This window comes from Notamacropus eugenii, chromosome 5 (genome assembly GCF_028372415.1).
Source record: "Notamacropus eugenii isolate mMacEug1 chromosome 5, mMacEug1.pri_v2, whole genome shotgun sequence".
NCBI classification, from domain to species: Eukaryota; Metazoa; Chordata; class Mammalia; order Diprotodontia; family Macropodidae; genus Notamacropus; species Notamacropus eugenii.
In genome coordinates, this window is record NC_092876.1 from 444,593,482 (window position 1) to 444,619,945 (window position 26,464).

A 26,464-nucleotide genomic window follows, 5' to 3' on the forward strand; every position below is an offset into this window, starting at 1 on the left:
TAAGTCTCTGGGTTCTCCCTTCTGTAGCCTCGGTTCCCAGTTTTCACAAAGCTCTGTGCCTTTAGCCCATTCTCTTTCTAGGGAGGAACAAAAATTCTCTCATCTGGCATATCCATTTTTTCCTCTATCTCCTCTTGCCTTTATCTCTCCACAAGAATCCTGATATTTTGTGATCCCATCCTGGTCTCCATTTGTAGCACCAATGTGATATTCACAGTTCCTATGGTGGTACGAATAGGCATGGGCCTATTATTGAATATGAATATGAGAGATTTTCCATTTAAATTGCCATTACAAGGGCATGGATTTGACTTCAGCCTAGGTTTCCTTTTGACCAGAACATTTTGAGCCTTGAAGAATACAGAGAATTCTGAATATCCTATCTTCTCATTAACTTGTTAGCTTTGTCCCCTGTATGACAGCAACAGCTTACAGTAGTATCTGCAACAGGACCCAAAGACAGACTGGATGCATATTCATGAGTCTACAAGGAATTCAGCAAAGAAGCTACTCCACACCTAAGGTGAACTTCTAGAGTATCTCATGAAGGAAATAACAGGGCTCAACACCCAGGAGCTATAAACTACCTTTTTCCTCCAGACTAGGTGAGGATGCTTTTCTCTTAAGAATCTACTTTGCCAGTAAGGGTCCATTTCCTCCCTTTTGAATACTTTATTCCAAGCTCATGCTTCTTTATTGTTGTAGCTGCTAAGTCTTGTGTGATCCTGACAATAATGCCTCAGAACTTGAACTCTGTCTTTCTGGCTATTTACAGCATTTTTTCTTTTTGACCTGTAAGTTCTGGATTTGGACTATGATGTTTTTGGAGTTTTTATTTTTGGTTTTCCTTCAGGAAGTAACTGAAAGACCATTGCTATTTTAATTTTATCATCTGGCTCCAAAGGATCTGGTAAAAAAAAATTTCATGGTTACTTGACATATAATAATCCATTCCTTCTTCATTCCTTCCTTTCAGGTAGTCAAATAATTCTTAAATGATCCCACATTGATTTATTTTCCAGGTCAGTTTTAATGAGATATCTTATTTTTCTTCCTTTTTAAAAAAAAGTCTATTGATTTTGTTTAATATTTCTTGCTATCTCTTCTTCTTTGGTCCTTTCTAATTTGTAAGGAATATGTTACTTGGGTTTTATATCTTTTGTTAATTCTTCTTTGAAGTCTTTCCTCCAAGGTTCTCATTGCTTTTCAATTTCATTCCTCTAGAATTCTATATAATATTATTTCTTAACTCTTGCTTCAGCTTTTCTACAAATTCTACCTGAACTTGAACCCAACCTGTATTTGTCTAAGGCTTTGCTTGTAGGTGTTCTGGAGTTGTTTACTTCTTCTCGTTTTGCACCTTGAGCATCTTTTGTTACGTTACTAATTCTTTACTATATAATTTTGTTTTCCTCACTCTTTCTACCTTTCTTCCTGAATTGAGACTTTGGGTTAAGAGCAGACTTTGAACATTTCTGGAGGAGATTCTGAGACCTTGATTGATGCTGTTTTTTATTTAATGGTTTCCTCTTATCGCTTTTTTTGGATATTGAGCATTGTGTTCAAGTATTTCAGAGTTGGCTCAGGTTGGGGAATCTACAAACTTTCAGTGCCCCCTAAGCAGTCTGATCTAGATCAAAGTATGGTCTCGGACATTATAATATGAGCTCTATTAGCTATTGATCATGTTTTGGTTCTGAGTGAAACAACTGCACATATACTCCTGGTTTGAACTTTAGTGTTGTGTTTGGCCTTAACTCTTGTCAACTAGTTGAAAGGTTCTTTGGATCCAGAGTTACAGAACTGAAGGCTTCCCCTCAGTATGAGCTCTCTGTGACCTACCCATTAAGTTAAAGGTCTCAGCCCTATTTTGTGGACTGAATTTGCAATCTTACATAAAATAGTCCCACAGGATACATAATTGCTCCTCATGTCTGTTTCTTCTCCCTGCTTGTAAGGGAGGAGGGAGAGAAGGAGCCATTCCAGTAGAGTAATAAAGAAAACAATGGCCAATGGATAGTACAGAGTCTCAGGCAGTGTCTGACACTGATATAGCAATCCTCCACTTCTCAGACAACACTTGTTCTGTGGCCCAACTTTGGAGTCAGAGTGAGATGGCAGCTCCCATGTACTGTACACAATGTTAGGCTCAGACCCTTCTGGATCCATGGATATTTCTTGCCCTAGTACATAGCCTTAGGCCTCAGTTTAGTCTTTATGTTGAAAGGCTGTGCCCTAGCCTCCCTGGAAGTACAATCCCTCCTCTGGACCAAAAGCCTCTATTTCTATATTAACCTGGACTGAAAAAATATCATTATGGTTTCTCCCCAGATCTCCTGAGGTCCTCAGATGTGGTGCTCTTCCTTGTTCTTTGTTGGAGTACCTGTGGAGGAGAGCTGGGCCATACTACCTCCTCTTCCTCTGCCACCTTCACTATTCACTCTATTTCTATGGAAAAGGAGAAATGCAAATCAGAATAATTTGGAGGTTTCACATTGCACTCAGCAGAGTGGAAAAGATGATAAAAGATGGGAAGAATCAGTGTTAGATATATTTTAGGAAGATATTCACACTGATATCTTGTTGGTATCATGAACTGGTACAACCATTTTAGAAAATAATTTAGAATTATGCAAGTAAGTGATGAAAATTTCCAGACCCCTTTACCCAGAAATTCCATTGCTGAGTTTCTCCCCCAAGGCAATCATTGATAAGAAGATCTTCCCCATATAAAAGAATGATCTACATCACAAAAGATAAAACACATAATTTTCATCTAGTCTAGTCTATTCAAGTCAAATCAACAAATATTTATCAAGCACTTTATATTAGGCACTGAGCTAAGTGCTAGTGATTTAAAGGTGAAAATAATCCTTGGTCTCAGAACTTTCAGTCTAATAGGGTAAACAATATGTAAACAGCTGTGCACGAAAAAGATCTCTAGAGAGGATAACTTGAGATCATCTCCAAGTGAAGACACTAACATTAATGGTTTTTGGGAAAGACATCTTGCAGAAGGTGGTATATTAGTTGAGATTTGGGCAAAGCTATAGAATCTGGGAGCCTGAGATGAGTAGGGAGAGCATTCCAGGAATGGGGGACAGCAAGTGGCTGAGTAACTAAAAACTGGCAGTAGGGACTGAGAATACTGATAAACATGAATGACAAATATTAGGAATATGCTCCATTTGTCTGATGGCCAATGAGCTGATAGGAAACAACTGCTATCTTCACATAAAACCAGGTGTAAAGAGGTTCTTGCTAAACAGAGTATCATCTAATGCCTTCTCCTTGGACAAATGAATGAACAAATGTGTGACATTTCAAAAGTTTGAGAGACATAGTTTTTGACTAATTAGTCATTTCATTAATAATTCCAGCATTTTATTAATAAAAGTGATCAGTGATACCATCAAATGCCAAAGACAATTATGGCAGCAGGCTCACAGTTTATATGCCCTTGGAACAGTTTATATGCCAACACCTTGCCAAGGGTGGCATCAACTCTGATTGGTTAACAATTAATGAGAGAATGCATATTACAATAAGTTGGCTCATTCCAATGAGGGATAGAGAGGATGACATCTTGTCACTCTTGGACAAAGCAACTATCTTTACACCCAGCCCACTCCAAACCTTGGGCAATCTAGACATACCTACTTTTAGACAATCTTCCTCCACCCAAACCTGCTACAGTGGAACACAATGGGCAGGAATTCACCTAGATAAGATGGTTTATGTGGGGTAAAATTTTGATATTCCTCAAAAGATGGGCTTCAAACAAGAAAATGAGGATTTTAGAAAACAGGGAAGTTTGGATCTCTCCAGATCATTGGTTTTTAATAATCACTTCTCTCAAGTAACTGAAGATTATCTCTGATCTTAACCCTAATTTATTCTATATGCCAAAGCAAGAAAAATAATTATTTCCATGACAAATTTGTTATTTATTTCTCTCTGAAGGACTCAGTATGAACAAGACAAAGACAAACAGATCATCTAGAAGGAGCCATTACAGTAGAGAAATAAAGAAAATAATGATCAAAAATTAGTCAGCTGAAATTGACCAAATGCAGCCTGAAGAAATCTATACTGGACTAATGATTTTAAAGTGATTTAGGGATTGATTCTCAAGATCTTCCACATAGAGGAAGATCCCTACCAAATGAAAATGTAGCAGATGATGTTTTAATAAGTAAGCAATAAAATGAGGATGCATACGTTTGTTGTTTAAATTCAAATCAATTCTTTATTAAATGCTGATAACGTTCCAGACACAGTGCAAACTCATGCACATACACAGACAAAATCCAAAGCAGTTCCAACAATACATCAAATTCAATAGATAAACAGGAGGAGATTTGGGGTGTAATAGGCAAAATGAGATCAGGGAAGAAGTAGTCATACACAAAAAAATCTTCCTGATCCTAAAGAGAGGGTTAAAGTATAGATGCAAAAAGGATATAAGCAGAGAATTAGACTCAAAAGGGTGAAAGTAAAATAATTTTAGAGTCCTGGGTAGTGCTAGTTGACATATAGTGACATGAGTAGAATTTCTAAAAAGTCAGCACTCGAAAGGCTTTTCTCAAACTTACTGGCTCATTATGCCACCACCTCAGTTTGTGCTGGGAAAAATTACTTAAAGACCAAGTGCAGGTATGAATCAAATCTAAGGCACCCCTTAAGGGGACTGAGAGCGTCCCTTCTAGAAAAATATTCAGTATACAAAGTAATGCAAAGATATAGTACAGATTTATACTTTTTCTACCATTCCTGGACTGCTTAAAACACAAAAAAGACTTCTTGGTTCACACTTTAAGTAAGTGACACCTGCCAGATACCTCAATGAAGTGAGAACTAGTCTCAATTTAAATCATATCTTTCATCAATTAATAAATAGTGATTGAATAAAGCTACATCTATGACTGAGATTGTTTCTTTATATTAAGTGCAAAAATTGGAATTAGTATAATAGGATTTATGTTTAGATTGGCTAAGCAAACTTGACCACACCTGAATTGGCATCTATAAAATTTAAAGTTAGTTTAGAACAGGGATTATTTCAGAAATTGGATCCAGAATGGTGGTGCTCCAGTAAAACTTCTAGGAGGGAACCAATTGGGAGGAAGTGAGGCCTCAAAATCTAAACCCTCTTCCTTCTTTTGACTGAAGTAAACGTTTTTGAGCTTCAAAGTGTCCAAAGAATTTTAGATTCCCCGTCAGTATACTAGCAACATCTTTTGATGAGCTGATAACAGTATGCGCTGGACATAAATTTATGGTTCTACAAGGAACCCAACAAAGAAACTCCACCAGACCGAGTGGAACTTCTAAGCAGTCCATGAATGGGAGAAAATATTTTCCAATGAGAAGGAGCTGTGCGGTACCCCTTTGCCACATGTACTCTCTCTAAGTCTGGGTCCATGTTTCTTTGGTCTCTGTATATACTTATGGGACAGTATGTCACAGACTTTAGGAGGGATATTTTGTACCAACTATATTAACCGAGTAGTCAGTACCACTTTAATAATTACCCTTACTAAAGGCTAATTGTCTGGTTGACTAAATTGATTGTCAGATTTGGAGGGGAAAGGGCAACAGTGGAGGCTTGTGAATTATAGACCTAGAAAAGATATCCCTGAGCCATCAGTATGGAACCCAGAGATGCCACTGTGCTCTGAGGACTCATGAGTGACAGTGGGAGTTGGGATAAGTGGCCCAGGTCATGCGTGGCACTTCAGACGTAGAAGGAGCTCATCACTCTGTTAGGAAGGAAAGAATACAAAGAAAATAGCCAACCATACCCAGATGAACAAAATTTTTCTTTTTGTCTCTGACCTGCACCATCTGAGATGCTCATAAATTTAGATCTCTTGGCAATATCTCCAGGTCATAGTGTAGTTTTTTTTTGGACCCTTCATCAGTGGAGATCACCACTTCTCCTCCCCACCCTCCACCCCCAACAAGATGACCAACATGGAGACCTAGGAACTCTTGAACTCTCCAGGGGATAAGGTAGCCACCAAGACTGGAAATATCTATCTCACATTTGCTATTTAGTCATCTTTGCAAACAAACTCTAACTAGGGTCATAAAGAGTGAGACACAACTGAAAAATGACTAAATAACAACATCTCTGCTTGGCAAAGAAATAAAGCAGCAAGGCAGCCAGGAATTGGAAGTCCATTCCCAGATTCATCTAGGTAAACATATACCATTGTTGCCATGACCACACAACTGCCATAGCTGTTTGGGGTGCCGGGCAGGGGGAAAATAATAATAATTACATATTATTATTATTCACATAATATCACACCATAGTATAATTATATATTATAATACAATTATAATGCTATAACATATCATATGAAATATGTTATATATCATATATAATAATACTGATAATATCTAGCACACACACACACACACACACACACACACACACACAAACTTCCTTACTGTAAGTTCAAAAGGAAGTCTTCCTGAATCAGCAACATGTTTCAAAGAGAGGAAAATATAAAAAGAAAATGGGTAGTGTCACTCAAAGTCTACTGTGTGGACCCCTCTTCCTGGTTCAGTAGGCAATTGTCTTTGCTGTAACCTTATGTGGAGACACAAGGTGCCTAGTCAGAAGCTGTGTGCTCTTTAATAAGAGTCTGGATTCTAAGTCTGTCACTGCACATGGTTCAGGGCTGCACCAGTCCAGCAGATCAGGCATGTTGCTCCAATTATCTTCATTACATTATCATGGGTTTTATTTTGGCTTGACTTGGGAAAGATTTCATGGAAGTGGTGGCTTCCAAATTGTGAATTTAGATTGAGTTGCATAATTCTGGGAGTAGCAAATAAAGATCATGATAAAGGACCTGAGTTAGAACACATTCAAGAAATAATTTGACAGCTTAAAAATATTTGTAATAAATATATTTATAAATTAAAAGAGAAGTTTTCAGTTTCCTTCTGGCCAAGACTTGAATTGGCCTGGAGGCCAAGGAAATGAGGGGAAAGAGAGATAAAGGCAAGTTTTATTTAAAAGTTACATTAATTTAAACTAGAAGTTGTGTTGTTGCTTCAGAGTATAATATGCAATTATTTTGCCATAGCTTCCAACATTTTCATGTAAATCTTTGTTTACTGGCATCTGGAGTGCTGCATTTGAAAGGAAAGCTTGAACTTCATAGTGTTATTTTTTGTCTTTATGGAGCTAAGCATCATTTAGTCCAGTGTAAGTGCAAGCAGGGTGGGATTTTTGTTGTTTTCTCAGGCTCAGGCTGAACTGTGAACATCTGAAGGATTGATATTGTTTGAACCCTGATAATTCACAGTGATGCTGAGTCACACAGGTTTTGTGCCTGCTGACTCTGAGCCAATCAGGGACCAAGTCTTTGTTATATATTCTGGGAGGTTGCAATTTTGCTTTGGGGGTTCGCTTATGAGAAGGACCTTTGGATTCCCTGTATGGGACTCTGAGTAACCATTTGTTAAGAGGCCCCTACCTACTCAGATGTTGGTGGTCTTCTGGTCTGGTGATGCATGCAGGTGGTCGTATTACTTTGTTCAGACAGTTGCAGTCCTGTCCATTGAATCTCTGCTAATTTCTCTGCTTGTGTTTTCCATACTCACTTCTTTCTACTTATCTGTAATTAAAGTAAGATTGTTGATCCCTTTAAAGTTGTCTTTCCTTTAGAAAAACATATCAAAGAACCTGTGCTAGCAGCCCACCTTGTGTGCTAGGGTGCTTATTATTACATCCAAGAGTGGGAAATCTGAGGTCTCAAGACCACATGTGGACTTTTTGGTCTTTGAATGTGGCCTTTTGACTGAGTCCCAGTTTTATAGAACAAATTCTTTTATTAAGGGGATTTGTTCTGTGAATTTTGGATTCAGTGAAAGAGTGGCACTTGAGAACCTAGAGGGGCACTTGTGGTTTTGAAGCCACGGATTTCCCTACCCCTGATTTTAGTCCATCCCCTTAGACAAGAACACCCTTACCTCCAGTTACCTCTGGTGATTTATGAAGATGTCAGAGAATTTGGAAGCCTGCCCAACATCTCTCCATAGTTGCAACCAGGAAGATTCCTTTTCCCCAGTCTCAAATCCTTGCTGTTTACAAATAACGGACAATTTAAATAGTTACTCTAGATCAATAGAAAATTTTGGTTTATTACATTTGGAAATTAGTTTATTGAAGTATTTTTTTTTCTTAAAGGGCAGCTTTCGAAGTATAATAAGATGAATGGAATTATGGTCACAAGATTTTAAATACCAAGCTTTATTTGCAAGCACAAAAACAGTAATTTTCCTTCAGGAATTTTATCTTAGTGCAATATCAGCAAGAACAGACTTTTTCTAGAATATAGAGATTTCAGTGGCTGTTCCCCAGGGTGAGCTTGTCAAAGAGATACTCCCCAAGGCCACTCTCAGGAGCTCCCAGCCTCCTCAGATTGGTGATATGTTCTCCAAGACACTTGATAATTGTCACCTGCTTATCCAGATACTCCCGCTCCAGGAAATCACAAAGCTGAAGAAAGAAAAGTGAGAAATCATGTGAAAGGTGTGATCAGTGCAGTACAGTGCCAGGGAGTTGTTTCATTAGGACATAGAGGAAAACAGGAAAGGAATGAAATACTGGCCTTAGAAGAGTCCTTCCCAAGAAGAAATAACCCAAACCTACTTTGCTTTTCTCATCAACATCTCTGATGGTAAGTAAAGGCAAATAGGTTGCTTTAGATGTTGGTGAGAATTGACTTATTGCTTGGCCAAGCAGACAAGAGCAATTCCAGGCTTGACCACTGAGTCACCTGGGAGTTTTCTAAGTAGCCAAGAACTGGTTTAGTCAGTTTCATTTCATCAAAGAATGCAAGGTTCTTCTGATCATAATCAGTTTAGCAAACTTCTATTCCCTGTATGTAAGTAAGGTTAGCAAGCTTTCTGAATCACAAAGCCTTTGTGATAGGTTAAGGGACTTGCTGTTCAGGTCATCCACTGATTGATGGCTCCTAACGTTCTCCTTCCACCTGGGCCCTCTGAACAAGGTCAGCAACTGCAATCAGGTACAAGCACAGACTCTGTGTGCTTTCTTAGTGCGTGCTTCTCCCCATATGCAGCACCCACTACCTGAGTTAGCCTATGGAACTGAAGGGCTGGGGAGTTAAACGCTTGCCTGTCCATGAGTGGTAAACTGTCAGATTTGTGATTCTTGAGTGACTGTGTTCCTTCAGCCCCTTATTGAAGATCTTCTCAAAGAGATTTCTTTTTTTGAAGAACTATTTCAGAAGTAAGGGCTACATACATTATACAAATGTATTCTAAGTCATATGTGAAAATGTGAAACAGGGAAATTCTTTTGCTATACTTACATGTGGGTCACTTTTTTCCATTGCCAGATTATGCAGGTTTAGTAGGGCCTGGTTTATTTTCTTTTCAATCTTCATAACTATTTCCAGGACTTCTAAGCTATTTCTCCAGTCATCACACTCTGGTTTCTGTTCAAATTCAATCACAGAATGACTGAGAATCATGAACTACTCTCTTTTAAACTACAACCTTATATTTTACCCATAAATATGAGAATTATTCTGATGTTTGAGTAACTTGATATATGCCTGGAACTTCAGATTAGTACAGTCTGAATTTAAAGCAGTCATAGGAATTTTTTGTGGGAACTTCTATCCAGTAAATCTCATCTGGTCTGTTACTTAGTAAAAAGTCTGAGTTCCTTGAGACTTAGAGGTCATGGAATATACCCATGGTCATGGGGCTGATAATTGTACCAAACAGATTTTGAACTCAGATGTTCCTGACTCTAGCACTTCATCCACTGTAACATTATTATAATATCCATTATATAATGATAATAAGAGAAATGGTATTAGTAATAGCTAGCATTTGTATAGTGCTTTGTGGTTTGCAAAGCACTTAACACATTTCAGACAATTCTCACAATAACCCTGTATATAAGGGCTATTATCATTTTCATTTTTCAGATTAAGAAAGTGAGGCTGAGTGTTTAAAAGTGATTTGCCAAAGGTCTCACAACTAGCAAATATCTGAGGTAGAATTTGAACTCAGGTCTTCCTGATTCCAAGTCCAGTTACTCTATCTACTATGACATGACTGTCATATATCAAAAAAAAAAAAAAAAGCCAAATCTCATGAGATTCATAACTAGGTCTTCCACTTAAAACCTGTGTGACCTTTGGCAAACTACTTATCTGCTTTTGGCCTCAGTTTCAATATCTGTAAAATGAGTGGGTTGGACCAGATGATTCTAAAATCACTTCCATGTATAAATCTATAGGCACTATTATTCCAATTGAATTTCTTGGGGGGAGGGGTATTCATTTATCATGAGGAGACATGTTGTCTTTATTTTTAGAATGGGAAAGAACAGAAGCTGGGTATAGCCAAGAGGTGAAGTGACAGGATTAAAATTAGGTAGCAGTAGCAGAGTTTTATAGGATTATAAATTAACTGGCTTGAAGATTAGATTTATTTGCAAGTGTCCTTAAGGTCCCTAAAAAAATTCATTCTATGTTTCTGACTCTGTATTATCTCATAAGGTTTAGCTCTCACCTTTATGTCCTGTAGGACAATATGGCCTCCTCTCTTATTTAAGTATTTCAGGAATTTTTGAGCGTGTTCCAGCTTCTCATCAGATTGATTTTTTGAGAATGTTTTGAAGTGGTATAAAGCCACATCATCCCTGTCAAAGAAGTAGGCCTGATGTGCAGAGACAAAAGTGAAGATAAATAGGGTTGTTCAAATAAGTCAGTCAGTCAGTATGCATTTAAGTGCCTATTTTGTGCCAGGCACTGTGCTAAGTGCAGGCAAAGACAATCCCTGCCCTCAAGGAGCTCACAATCTAATGCGGCAGACAGGAAAACAGATATATACAATCTATACATGTGATAAATAAGAAATAATTAACAGAAGACAGGTTCTAGAATCTAGAGATTGGGCGAGGCTTCCTGTAGAAGGGTTTTAGTTGGGACTTGAAGGAAGTCAGGAAGTGGAGATGAATGGGGAGAACTTTCTGGGCAAGAAGGATGGCCAGTCAGAAAGCCGGGATGGAGTGTTCTGTTTATGGAAGAGCAAGGTCACAGGACCAAGTAGTATGTGGTGGGGAGTAAGATCGAAGTAGACTGGAAAAGTGTTTGAGGCATGGGGGTATTTTAGGGGCATTGGAGGATTGCTGATGAAGGTATTTGAACACCAACAGAAGATTTCTCATTTGATCCTGGAGGTGATGTGGAGCCCCTGAAGTTTACTGAGTAGAAGGGTATAGGGTCTAACCTCTATAAATTAGAGAGGAATTTGCAATTTGTGCCAATGTTTTTAAAAATATGTATTCACCTCAAATGAATAAACAGATCTTCCCAAGCACAGCAAACACTGACTAAATTCAGGTTACTATAAAGTAGGTTTTAAATCTGCTATCAAATTCTATATTTATGTGAAAGTTTATTATGATTTGGTCATCCCTAGAATCATAAGAGTTCTTTTGGGTTTTTTTGTTTGCTCATTTATGTCGCTGAGACCTTAGGAGTTGAGTTCCCTCTCCCTACTCTGTGGAACAAATATAGTTGACGGCCTTTTCTTTGCCCCAGGGATCTTTCCTCAGACCAGATTCTCCCTTTCTTTTGGTTAGAGTTTCTACCAGTGACTTTTCCAAAATTCTCTCCTGAGACCCAATGTTCTTTCCTTTGGATGAGGAGAAGTCTCTTCCGTAATCCTCAGGTAAACCCAAGGATGCCCTCCTCTGATGAAATAAACTTAGTGGACACCTTTTCTTTTAGGGGGAAGAGGAGAAAAGTTGGACTTGTAATTAAAAAAAAATCATTCTATTTGTTGTGACTAACTTAAGTTACTGAGTAAAAATTTAAAGGAGCAGAATAGCCTTATTAAAATAAAGGCTAAAACTGCAAATGAATAAGGTTTTCAATTAATGCTAAGATCACCTACACATACACAAGAAAAGTTTTTTTCATCTATGTTGGCTACAAGAAAAACAAGATGAGGACATGAATAATTATTGTTTTAGAAAGAGAAATAATGATAGGGGATTACAGAAAGAAAATGAAACTGTTTAACTCTTTTTTGCTTTTATTTTCTCCATTAAGAGGAATAATTTCCTTATTGGGGAGTATTTGCAATGTACCATAAATACTGTAGGGCTTTTCTTCCCTTCTGCCCCACCCTTCCCAACAGCAACAGCCAGCCCACCTTCTGGTGGGGAGTTTTTTTCTTTAGGCTAGGATGTTTTCTACCTCTGAGGGTGTAGCGTTGTTACTTTGTATCGAGGGTGTAGCATTGTTACTTTGTATCTACGGTGGACTACTATTGTGCTATAAGATATGATGAAAGAGATGATTTAAAATAGACATGAAAAGATTTCTATGAACTGATGCAGAGTGAAATGATCAGGAACAGAACAATTTATACCATGACATCAATATGATAAAAATGAGCAACTTTTGAGGACTTTTGTAAGTTGATGAAGAATAAAAGAAGCTTCTCGTCAGATTTATGTAATGACAACAACACTGTATAAAGACAAACAACTTTGAAAGCAGTAAGAACTGTGATCAAAGCAATGACTATTTATGATTCTCCAGGATTGAGGATGAAGCATGTCATCCATTACATTAGAGGTGATGAATTTAGGGAGTGAAACGAAGCACACATACACACACATTTGTGTACAATCATGGGGGAATTTGTTCTGCTTGACTACGTGCCTTTGTTTCAAGAAATGGTCTTTTTCTTTTCCCTTTCTCCTCTGCCTCCTACCCAGCTGGGGGGAGCAAAGTATAGGTGGGAAGGAAACAAAATAGATTTCCATTAATTTTTTTTAAAATAGAGGTGGGGGAGTGGGGTACTGCATATATGAAATGTTGTATGAGGTCACTATGATCAGTTTTGCTTTGTTAGGAGTTGTTGTTCAGTCATAGACAACTATTTGTAATCTTTGTGGTTTTCTTGGCAAAGATACTGGAGTGGAATAGTTTGCCATTTCCTTTTCCAGCTCATTTTACAGATGATGAAACTGAGACAAACAGAGTTAAGTGACTTGCCCAGGGTCACAGAGCTAGTAAGTATCATGAAGATGAATCTTGCTGATTCTAAGCACTTAACATAGTGTGTGACATATAGAAGGTGCTATATAAATGCTTCTTTCACTCCCTTCCCCTTGACAGAGAGAGAGGTACAGGGTTATACCTGTCTTGAAACTTCAATTTTAGAATATAAACTTCTTTGTAAAATCTTTTAAAATTATTTTATTCATTTTAAACTCAAAAAAATGAGAAAAGGAAAAAAATTTTCATGTACGTAGCAGAACATAGAGAGGTTCAATATAAAATGATAAATTTCCATTTCAAATTGTTTACATTTTTTTGAAAACCTTTGTAATAAATGCAATGTATTATTTTCAAAGCCATCCACCTTTTCTATGCTCTTTTCTAAGTTTTCTTCTTTTCTCTGCTGTGCACTTCATTTTCTCTTTTTTTCTCCCTTCCATCCCACTCTACCCTAGTGAGGGCTACACTTAAACACAAATATATATTTACATATTATACATATATTATACATATATATTATATTATATATATTATACATATATATCTATATGCATATAGATATATATATGTGTATAGGTATGTATATGTGTATGTATACATGTAGATAGACATATACAGACTTATACATATTTGTAAGACAATATTATGCATATTTCTATTTGTCAGTCCTTTTTCTGGAGGTAGGTAGCATCTTTCTTCATATGTCCAATCTTTCCATGTTTTTCTAAAGTCAACCAGCTTATCATTTCTTATTTCACAGTAACATACCATCATAATCATATACCTCAACTTCTTTAGCCATTCCCCAACTGAAAGGTATCAACCATTTTAGCCAATCTGATAGATGTCAGATATCTTAGTTGTTTTAATTTGCATTTCTCTAATCAATAATGATTTAGAGCATTTTTTCATATGATTATATATAGTTATGATTTCTTCATTGAAAAACTGCCTCTTCATATCCTTTGACCACTTATCAATTGTGGAATGACTCATATTCTTATAAATTTGACAAAGTTCTTTATATATTTGTGAAATGAGACCTTTATCTGAGAGATTGTCTATGAAAGTTGTTTCCCAATTTTCTGCTTTCTTTTTAATCTTGGTTACATTGGTTTTATAGATACAAGCCCTTTTTAATATAATCAAAATTACCCATTTTATACCTCAAATGCTCTTTATCTCATTTCATCATTATTCTCCTATTTATGAGTCTGAGAGGTAATATGTTTCATGTTCTAATTTTCTTGTGATATTTCCTTTTATATCTATGTCATGTGTCTATTTTGACGTTATCTATCTTGGTACATGGTTTAAGATTTTGGTCTATGCCCAATTTCTGCTAGACTGCTTCTATCATTCCCAACAGTTTTTACTAAATTGGGGCCAGCTAGGTGGTGCAGTGGATAGAGCACCAGTGCAGGAGTCAGGAGGACCTGAGTTCAAAACTCACCTCAGACACTTGACACTCACTAGCTGTGTGACCTTGGGCAAGTCACTTAACCCCAATTGCCTCATCCTGGGTCATCTCCAGTCATCCCGATGAGTATTTGGTCACTGGATTCAGATGGCTCTGGAGGAGAAGTAAGACTGGTGACCTGTACAGCCCTCCTTCACTCAAAACAAACTCAAGTGCAAGTTGTGTCATCATTTCTTTGATGGCATGGTCTTCTTTGGCAACAAAGGACGAACACACACCAAATTATGAATTCTTATCCCAAAACATAAATCTTTACATATGTCAAACACAAAGTTCCCATAGTCTTTTACTATTGTGAATCATGTTTCTATTCTGTTCCACTGAGCTACTTTTCTATTTCTTAGCAAGTGCCAGATAGTTTTGGTATTAACGGTTTTATAAAATAGTTTAAGGTCTGGTACTGCTTTCTTTACATTTTTTCATTTGTTTCTTTGAAATTCTCCACCTTTTGTTCTTCCAAATGAATTTTATTATTATTTTTTCTAACTCAGTAAAATATAATTTTTTAGTAATCTAATTGGGATGGCAGTGAATAAATAGATTAGTTAGGTAAAATTGTCATTTTTATTATACTGACTTTGCCCACCCATGAACAATAAATATTTTTCCAATTATTCAAATCTGACTTTTTTGTGTGGTGTTTTATAATTATGTTCATGTAGTTCTTCAGTCTATTTTGACAGGTATACTCGCAGATATTTTATATGTCTACAGTTATTTTAAATGGTCTAAAATAATGTTAAATAATATTGGAGACACAGTATAATTTCCCTATTTGTTTCTTTTAATTAAATCTATTTTAGTGCAACTTCATCTGAGATCATGATTGCTACCTCTGATTTTTTTTTTTTACATCACCTGAAACGTAGTAAATTCTTCTCCAGCCCTTTTTAAGTTTTTCCAAGAACTTTTTTGTGCTTGTGAACATTTGACATTCCTCTTCGAAAAAGGAGTGGCTTTTTCTTTTTTCTTTTTGTTACACTATCTTCCTCAAAATATGAACCCAGATCTTTTCTGTCTCATAGTAATTGTCTATGTTTGGGCTCTTTCCTTTTTGCTGACTAATTTTTTTTATTTATTTAGCAGCTTATTATTATAATAATCAGGTTCTAGTCCTGAAGTGTGGGGAATGGTGCCCCAGGCCTCAGGTCCTTCTTACTGTTATTTTCTGAGCTTTGTCCAAGGGCCTAACCTTAGGCACTTCTCTCCACCCCTAAGCCACGGCTAGGGCCCCCAGCCATACTGAACCATAAATACTCTTGCTCCCAGGGCTGAAAATTTCAGCTTTCCCCTCTGCCCTGGAATTGAAACCAGGGCCTCTACTCTCCAGTAGGTGTCCACAGACAGCAGCATCCCCTCTGCTACTGCACTGTACTCACTGGGGAGTGTGCTAGCTCCCTCTTGCCCGTAGCTGTGTCCCAGGACCGCATCTGGTCAGCACAGCTGTGCCTGGCATCACAGGGTGCCAGCTGAGGGTCCTTCAGTCTTCCTCTACTCAGAAGTCTGACCCCACACTGCTGTGAAGTGAACATTTCTGAGGCTGAGGCTCTCTCTCCATCCAACTGCTTCCCTGCCATCCCAAGTCTATCTTGGAGGTCCTCCCAAGTTGTCTTAGGGGGCAACCATTTTACACCAACTTTTGTTTATTTCTGCTTCTTGATGTTCATTTTGAGGTGATATTGTATCTTTTTTTGTAGAGGAATTTGGAAAGACTGGAGTTTTCTAACCTATTCTGCCATCTTCCCAGAATCCTCTCTCCTTTGTAAAATCTTACAGAGGACAAGAGCAAAAAATAATGAACTTATAAAACAGTGGAGAGCAATGAGGGAAGTTTAAAGAAAAACCCAGGGAGATGCTCCACTAAGCAAAGTCATCCTAAGGATGAAATTGAACAGGGGATGTAATGGAGACAGGCACCTTTGCAGAATGCTGCTGAAGTGACTCCCCGGGCTAGGGAGCCTGCTTTGGGGAGAATCATTGCTGTGTGTTATGGAAGTGTCTTGAAGGAACTTTGAAACCTGCATAAGCATTCTGTAACAGATTCTAGCTGGCTAATCATGTGGTGAACAGGAGGCTCCTGGATGAGCTGTGGAAGTATTCAAAAGGCCATTAGTTGGCCTCTACCTCTCATTCCTGGTGGATCACTGCTCTTGATTTGTCTGCTTCACCGCGGGCCCTCTCCCCTCAGAGGCTGACAATTTGTCAAAGAACATAAAGCTTGTTCTTGTGCTTTGCTGTTGTCTTAGATGAGATAAATTATAAGGCTATATTCTTGTAAATTTTGCAAAGCGGGGAGAGCAAGCCCCTGAGAGTTCAGAAGCCACCTGAGGACCAAAATTCTGGGGTCTGAGTCTGTGTGTGGTTTTGTAACCAGCCCAACATCTATGCCCCAAGAAACAATGAGTGATCTTTGAGAAACCCAATGGTAGATGAGATAAGGATTAGTCTGGCAGCAATGCTACATTTGAACTTGACTTTGGAGGGAGGGATTGAACATTTATATAGGACCTACTAAGCACTTCACAAACATCCCATTTAATCCTCACAAGAAACCTATGAGGTGAATGCTATTACTATGGGTGGAAAAGGACCCGTGCATAAAAAAGTATTGTTCTTTTTATACTTTCAAAGAACTGGAAACTGCAAAAACATGCATTGGTAAATGACTGAACAAATGAATGTAATTATTGTGCTATAATGTTGAAAGAGTCATTTCAGAGAAATCCGGGAAAACTTTTGTGAGTTGATGATGAGGCACTGTGTGACCCTAGGCCTGAAGCCACAAAGACCTGAGTTCAAATCCACCCTCACATACTTAGTAGCTGCGATCCTGGGCAAGTCACTTAACCCTGTTTGCCTCAGTTTCTTCATCTGTAACATGATCTGGAGAAGGAAATGGCAAACCACTCCAGTTTCTTTGCCAAGAAAACCCCAAATAGGGTCTCAATGATTTGGACGTGACTGAAACGACTTAACAAAAACAACCAAAAGTGAGTGTAGGTAGAGAGACCCTTTATACATTAATAACTTTGTGAAGGCTAAAGAACTCTGATCAAAGCAATGATGAACCATAATTACAGAGGCTGATGACCTGTGCTCCTAAACAAATCCACAGAAGTGACAGACTCCAAGTACAGAATCAAAACTCCATTTCTGAACATGTCCTGGGTGGGAATTTGTTTTACTTTACTACACTTATTTGTTTTTCTTATCCTTTTTTTCCACTGGACATGGGGGGGGGGGTGCGGCAGGTGGTACACAACATAAATGCAGATCAACTGAAAAATATATAATGAAAAAAATGACAATATCCAGTGTAGTCAATCATTATGTCAAGAAACGTTTATTGAACATCTACTATGTGCCAGGCACTGTGCTAAGTGCTTAGGGTCAAATTGTAAGAGGGATTCTTTATAGAAAGTGGTGAGGCCCTTCAAAGTGTTCATGTTTGCCTGTGGCATTGCGATGATTATGTCAATCCCTGAACCATACATTAAAGAATTTACTAAATGGGATTTATAATCACACAAAATGTTTGGCTTAACTATCCAATGAGGAAAACCCTAAATAGATGAAAAAAACAAAGTGTGGTTCTTGGAGAACTATGAACTAATCTGCCGCCTCGAGGCCACAAAGGGTGGTCCTTTGAATGAATCCAAACTGCACAGAACCATATGCATTGGGCACGCTGTTCATGAACAATGAGCTGGATCCACAATTGAACAGTAGAAGGCAAAAGGGTTAGTTTACTGTTGAGAAACTGTGTGATGCTCTTAGTGACCCCAAGAATCACCCTCCAACAAAGGCCTATCTTGTTTTGACTTCTTTGCTTTGTAACTCTGGCTGTAATTTCCCAGAATTGTCCCTGCCCTCCCAATTCCCCACTGCTACTATTTAAACTAAGCTCAAGAAGTGATAGCTCTTAGGAGAGTAGTCTAATAACTCCAGCACGAAGGAGATCTTACCCTAAATGCTTATGGCATGACCCCAGCTGAAAGTCCCCTTCTCATTCCTATATCACTATCATTATAAATATGAATGAATGTATGAGCATATACTGCTATCAAGATACTCAGGTCATGCTAAGGTGAAAATGTATTTAATAGGAATGTATGTGTAGAACCTATATAAGATTGCACACCGTCTGGGGGAGAGAGTGGGGAGGAAAGGGGTAGGAAAGGGAGGGAGGGGAAAAAAATCTAAGATATATGGAAGTGATTGTAGAAAACTGAAAACAAATAAAATAATTTTAAAGAAAGATACTCAAGTCATGGTGCTCAATGTCTATGCAAAAGTTATCTGTGAAAAAAAACACTTTTATAATTGTCAGGAAACAAAGGGTCACATCAAAGAACAAGTGAACTTGGAGCTGTGTATATAGTAAACACGACATATACATGCACCCATAAAGAAATGAATCAATGGAAACATATATATTATGTACACACATTTAGACCCGTATAATAGAGATGGGGATATTAACTGAAGCTTTCATTTAATCTGTATGCAGATATCCCAGGTGAAGAAACTCCCTCTGCCAATGAAGGTCAGCACCTTTTCTGCAACTTATAACTCAGAATGACCTACAGGACTGGGCAGTTACAAGATATTCCCAGAGTCATAAAGCCAGGATCTTCAAGGATAGGTTTCTGTCCAGAAGTGCTTAGCACATTGCCCAACACAGAGTAGGTGCTATATAAATGCACATTCCTTTCTCCAATCTGTGTACTTTGTGGGGGGTGGGGAAGCAGGTTTAAAAGCCTAGCCTGAAGTCAGGAAGGTGTGAGTGCGTATCTGTCTTCACTTACTAGCTGTGTGACCCTTGGTAAGTTGTTTCACTTCTCTTTGCATCTGGTTGCTGAGAGGATCAAACAGATAATAATATAGAACCACTTGGCCAGTTCCTGGCACATAGTCATCACAACATAAATGTTAAGCTATATTATCACTATACCATGTTTATGCAAATATACATGCATATACATATGTGTATATATACACATATTTTTGTTATACATGTATGCACATATGCACATGTGAACAAATAAATACATGTGTATGTGTGTGCATACACACATTTTCAGTGATATCCTGGTATACACTTAATAACTGACTCTCCAAAAAAAGTATCCATGTCACATTTTCATGTTAAATCTGCATTATTAACATTTTCTCTGTCACTTTTGTAAGTCTAGACTATTAAACAATAAATCAAATCCTGATTTGTAGATGTTTGCCAATTCTTGAGGTGTAAACGTTCATACTTAAATTGTAATAATTAATTCTCATGATCTGGTATGAACTGGTCTGTGCACCTTTATGCATATATATGTGTACATGTACGTACATGGACATGTAAGAATATGTGCGATAGTGTGCAATGCAGACCTATGTGCATGTGTGTGCACATATGTATACATGTATATCACACATGATGGCCACATGTGCATGTGTGTGTGTTTACACTGTGCATTTATGTATGTATTTTTGTATGCCGTAGCAGGAAAAGGACATTGGTGGTAGAGAACAATCCTGTCCAAGGAAAGATCTTTTTGACTATCTTTTGTAGCCTGAGAGGAATATCAGTGATTATTTTTTAAAAACACCTTATACTGAAAGAATTGAAAGGAAGGTCTCAGATTTAAAATCACACATAAAAGGGAAACAATGAATTGAACAAAACCTGTCAGAACTTTAAAAAAACATCTTTTAAAATGGTTTTTTTAAAACAGTTTTACCCTATGCACCAACAAAGATACTGAGTGCTCTGAAAGCTTTTCTGTGATACCACCAGGATTTGATCCCTTCCTTGTTGGTTATGTGTGTATCTGCATAAGTTTATCTAAATGTGGTTCCCAGGAAGCCTTCAGTAGACATCTCAGGGATCTTGCCTACCCCTCTCCAATGGAGACTTTGATTCTTGCCTGGAGGGGAACATGCAAAGGGGATGCAATTATATCTGGCTCCCTCAAAAATTGGTAATGCAAAAGAATTCATTTTTTTTTAAGATTCAGGCAGCTTTCCTGGTTGCTAACGCTTAAAGAGGAAGGTGGTACCCCAAGCTTATGGACATGTTTGACCCACCAAAAACTTCTTACACAAAGACTATCACAAATAGTGAATAGCAAATAAACCAATTTTTCCTAACAGATACCAAGCAAAAATCAGAGAAGTTCCAGGGGTAGGGAGCCTGAAGGCTCAAGACCACATGGGGTCCTCCAGGTCCTCAAGTGCAGCCCTTTGACTGAATCCAAACTTCATAGAACAAATCCCCTTAATGAAAGGGTTTGTTCTGTAAAACTTGGACTCAGGCTGCACCCAAGGACCAACAAGGCTACCTGTGGGTTCCCCACCTCCCCTCACTCCCACCTGGATTAGACTATGCTAGAAAATAGTGAATGAACTTTCCCACTGGAAGTGAGATTGCTCCATTCGTTGAAGGGAAAGGCTCCAACCTCATCTTGGGGGAAATCCTTCGACGTCTGTAGAGAGGCAAGTTGGGAATTAGAGACATGCTGAGACACTGCTACTTCCCAAAGTCTTTTCTTTCATTCCAGAGTTGATCCTGAAGAGAGGGTGGACTCATTTGTGTCCTCTCTCAAAGTAGAAAGGTTTGCATTTTCCTCAGCTCCCACACCAATTCTGCTCCTCATGCACGTGGGTAGCATTGAGACATCATTCCCTTTATCTATTATCCAATAAGTTGTTGCTTAGCACAATGTCTACTACATAGCAGGCTCTCAATAAGTGTTTACCGACTGACTGACGTTAGGGTCATGGATCTTTGAAAATCATAATTCTGTTTCTTTAGATAATTTGTGCTTATCTTTCCCTCCTCTGTATTTATGTTTAGTACCATTGCTTGACTGGGAACATAACTGATTTGAAATATAGGACATAAGGGACCTTAGAGATCTAATTCAATTCTCTCACTTTACATTCTGTGTAAGAGAAAATTATAAGCTTATGAGTTTGGATAAAGTTATGACTCTCCCTGCAAAGGTATAAAATTTTCAAATGGGCATCTTTGCTTACTACTCTATTATGGAGAAATGGGAAGAAAATACTGTTGTCCTTCCAAGATAAGATATGGTTAGTTTTTACTGCTGGGATATTTATCATTGGCAGTTGAATTTCAAACTGAACACAATTTGCTAAGTGTTTATGAAAAAAAGGTAGAAACAAAGGAGATAAACCAGATATGTCTATTTACAAGCCTGTTTTACCCACACACATGAATTGCACATATTTTGTAGAATTTGTATGTGAGTTATGGCTGCTTAGCAAGCCTCTCAGTAACAGACATTCAATACATATTTGCTGATTTCCTGAAAGGTTAAAAGATTAAACTTCCAACCTCTCACAACTTTTAAGGAATCAAAAGACAGAAGTGCTTACCCCTGAAAGGTAGACATAGTTGGCACATAACTCCATGTTCACTAGGTCATTGATGGCAACTTCACAGTCCGTGTGGAAGTTCTGGAGCACCTGGGACCCCATATCAACACTATTATAGTTTAGATACCACCAATCAGGAACACTGCTGAGAGACACCCAGTCCTATTCCAGCTCTACTACCACTCTAGAAAAGTGTTCTGTAATGCAACTGTTATTAAGCCCAGTCAAGCCAGTATGGAAGTATGATTGACAGTCATTCTCCACCAATAGGATTGTTCTTGACCATCCACATGACCAATCAGAATGGGGAAGGATGTCTTAGAATAGTCATTTCCCTGATTGCCATGACTACCCTGAAAGGGAAGGGAAAAGACTGTTTGTCCATTTATGAAAAAGGCACTTTTTGCAAAATGAGGACAAGTATGATCTGAATTTTCATTACTCCTCCCCAAACTGAAAAAAGGTAATTAAAATAAAAAAAAATCAGGAGAATGGCTATGCAGTGACCCAGCTTTTAATTTCTAAGATGCCTTCAAAGAGGTCAGGGTGCTCTTCTTGCTATTATAGATAGCCCAGACTTTTTGATGGAAAAATAATCAGCTTCATGCTAAAGTCCCTGACACTACAATTGGTGGAGATAATGCTTTTCATTTAAACTTTTGCTCTGAGTGGCTCAAAATGCTTTACTAAACAAACTCATTATTCCCCCTCCCCACCCATATCCATATGATATGTTTTTTGTGGAAGATGTTGGATAAATATGATGAGGCAGCATGATACAATGGAAAGAGAACTTGGACTTGGGATCTGAGGACATGGATTCAATCTACTTACTCAATTTTGGTGATCTCCTTAGCTCTCATAAACACCATCTCTATGCTGATGATTCTCAAGTCTACTTTTCCTGCTCCAGTCTCTCTGAGGACCTCCAATCTCACATCTCCAACTGCTGTTTAGATATCTTGAACTGGATGTCTAGTAGACATCTTAAACTCAACATGTCTAAAATAGAACTTATTATCTTTCCCCCTAAACACTCCCCCCACCCTCCTACCTTCCCAATTACTGCAGAAGGCAGCAACATCCTCTCAGTCCTTCAAGCTCACAACCTAGGAGTCATCCTAGATTCTTCACAATCTCTCATCCTCCATATCCAAGCTGTTGCCAAGGCCTATTGATTTCACCTTGTAATAGTAATTTAAATGGGAAGATCTTTCCCCTTTGTTAATAGGCCCATGTGACCTGCTTAAATCACATGGAAGCCTAAAGTGGGAGGAGCTCGCTGAATTTGTGGAACAGGAAGGGTGGAACAGAACTGGGAGGAAGTTGGTGACAGTGGTTGGTGCAGAGAGAGGAAAGAACACAGGCAAACAGACAGATAGGCTTGTGAGTGTTTGTTTGTGGGAAGGCCCCAGAAGAGAGAGGAGACTTGGGAATGCCCATATTCCCTGAAGTGATAATGTATATTGACTTCTTGGTTACTATTATGGATTTGACTTTCTGGTGTTGGGATTTGGCTTTCTGGTGTCTGAATAAATGTTTTTCTTCTGCCTTTTATATGGAGAGTCTGTTATACTTTGTGATTCAGAACTACATTGACATATTCATAGTCACCACTGGTGCTGCTGATATTGCCTTGGTGATACACACCTCTGCAATGCATCTCGAATATGCCCACTTCTACCTCTAGTGTAGACCCTTATCATCTTACACCTTGATTCCTGCAATAGTCTGTTGGTGAGTCTGCCTGCCTGAATCCTCTCCTCACTTGAATCCATTGTCTACTCAACCACTAAATTGTGTTTCCTAAAATTCATGTCAGCTCCCCACTCATTCAGTAAATTCCAGTGGCTTCTTCCAGGAGCAAATACAAAATTTTCTGTTTGTCATTCAAAGCCTTTCATAATCTATCCTCCTCCCTCTGTTACAGTCTCCTTACCTTACTCCCCAACATGTATTCTTCAATCCAGTGACACTTGACTCATGGGTGTTCCATAAACAAGACAATCCATCTTTTGGCTCTTGACATTTTCCCCTCTCTGGCAGTCCCCCTGCAATGCATGGGATGCTCTACCTCCTCCACTCTGACTACTGATCATTAAGCCCCAGCTAAAAACCCACCTTTTATAGGAAGCCCTCCCTAACCCCTCTTAACAGCAGTGATTTTCCTCTTTGAATTATTTTCTATTTATCCTTTATATGACTTGCTTTTATGTATTTGTTTACATGTTGTTCCCCCTCACATATACCTCCTCCCTCTCCTCCCGATTTCATTGTAAACTCCTTGAAAGCAGGAGTTGTCTTTTGTCTTTTTTTGTACCCCCAGAACTTAGCATAGTGCCTGGCACATAGTAAGCACTTAATAAATTTTAATTGATTGATTCATTGATATACTATCTGTGTGATCTTGAGCAAGTCACACAGAACCTGGGCCTCAGGTTTCTTAACTATAAGATGATGAGTTTGGACCTTGAAGGCCACTTCCATCTCTACGATCATATGAAAATGCAAATTACCCAAACCATCTGTACAGGTTTCTAAAGTCTCAAGGCAGATCATAACCCGTGTATGTCTTAATATAGAAGTCTGCTTGTTCAAGATTGCTAAACTATTTAATTGGTAGTGGTCAGGCTTGAGTTGGTTACTAGGCATGCCACAGGGCTCTATCATCAGAATTGTTCTGTTCAATAGCTTTATCAATGACTTTTTCAAAAACAGAGGTATAAAGAAAATCTATCAGAACTTCTGACAATATCAAACTGGAAGATGAATCTAATAAAAGGAATTTAAGTAAAAATAAAGAGAAAATCCAGCAATAATTTCAAAAAAGGTAACTGTATAAGTATAGAATGGGTATAGCATAATAAGACAGTATTTCCTCTGGGAAAACAAACAGAAAAAACTAGAGGATTATAGTTGTCTGAATGTTCAATATTAATGAAAGCTCGAAAGCACTTTGTGACTTCTCTCATCCTCTATTTCTTTCTTCAGTCGTTCAAAGGATGAGATCGATCTTTCCCTTGTTAAAATTTGCTAGCCAGTTGGGCCTTTGATCTTGTCTCCTCCAGGAATTTGTTTGTTCACAGTCTTCACCCTATCTCTCCTGAATTTTCAATCTCTCTCTATTTTTCCCTGTGCCTATAAACATGCTTTGAATACAATATTTTTAAAAGAATATTCCTCATCTTGTTTCAATTTCAAATGAATGTTCTTACCTTCTTAGTCACTGTTAAACCTAAAAGAGGAGGTTATATTTAGTCTCTACTTTCTCACTATCAGCTGATTCACTTGAAATCTGGTTTGCATCTCTATCACCTTTTCTGAAACTGGTCTCTCCAATGCCATTAATGAATATCTCATTTGGTGTATCTAATGGTATCCGTGTTCTTTTACTTGTCTGTAGCATTTGATGCCACTGACAGTAGGATTCTTTCTCTTCCCTTAGCTTCCATGACATTTGCATTTATTTGTTATTTTTTCCTCCTTCATTTCTGATCAATTTTAGTTTTCTTTACTAATCCCTCTTTATCCTCCAACCCCCAAGTGTAAATGTCTTACAAAGCTCTGTCTATGATTTTATCTTCTATCTCCGCCATCTTTGCTTTGGTCATCCCGTTGCCTATGGATTCAAATATAACTTCTGCAGAGATGAATCCCAAATCTGTGGCTGCATCCCTGAACTTTCTCTAAGATTCCACTTCCTAATTTCTTCTCATCTCCAACTGGATTTCTCACCACTAATTCAAACTCAATGCATCCCATATGGAACTCGTCTTTATTCTTTAACTTGTCCTTCCTTCTATCTTCTCCCTTTCTCTTGATAGCTTTACTATTCTCCCAGTCACCAAAGCTAATCTCAAAGTTATTCTTGACTCCTCTCCTTTACTACTTATATCTGGCTAGTTATTTTATTCTATTTCTTTAGTATCTCACACATCCCCTCATTTCCACTTCCAATGCTTTAATCCAGCTTCAGACTCGTATCACATGAACTATTGTAATGGATTTCTAGCCAGATTCCCTGTCTGTAACCCCATCCCCATCTCAATTCATCCTTTAAATTGTTGCCAAAGTAATCTGTCTTATTTGTAGATTTCATCATGTCTCTCTACTTTCAGTGGCTCATTATCGCCTAACAAATGAAATAGCCACCCACAAAGTGCCTAACTTGACATTTGAACCTTGCATTACTGTATAATCATCATGATCTCTTTAATCTAGCCAAACTGGAATAGTCACTATTTTCCTCTCTGCTCCTGCTGTCTGCCCATCTTTGCATTTATGACCACCATCCTACAAGCAAGGAATAGATTCCCTTTCCCTTCTCTTTCACCTATTGGCATCTGTTCCTTCCTTCCTTGACTTCTAAAATAGAAGTTACCTCTCCTTCACTGAATATTTAAAGTGACCTATTCACTTAATTTCTAATTTGATTTATAGTTCTTTGTATATTCATCATATATTCCTGATCTATATAAACATGACAATTAAAATGAACAGGAAG

At 38.0% G+C, this 26,464-nt stretch overlaps 1 protein-coding gene across 1 annotated transcript; it reads right to left on the bottom strand.

Annotated features, from left to right (window-relative positions):
• Positions 1 to 8,165: 8,165 nt before the first annotated feature.
• On the bottom strand, positions 8,166 to 22,194 carry FTHL17 (ferritin heavy chain like 17). Its single transcript, XM_072606960.1, has 4 exons — positions 21,961 to 22,194; positions 10,576 to 10,722; positions 9,360 to 9,485; positions 8,166 to 8,521 (listed from the first exon to the last, which is right to left on the bottom strand). The coding sequence occupies exons 1-4, from the start codon at positions 22,060 to 22,062 to the stop codon at positions 8,366 to 8,368; spliced, it is 531 nt and encodes a 176-aa protein (XP_072463061.1). The 5' UTR covers positions 22,063 to 22,194; the 3' UTR covers positions 8,166 to 8,365.
• Between the last annotated feature and the right edge of the window lie 4,270 nt (positions 22,195 to 26,464).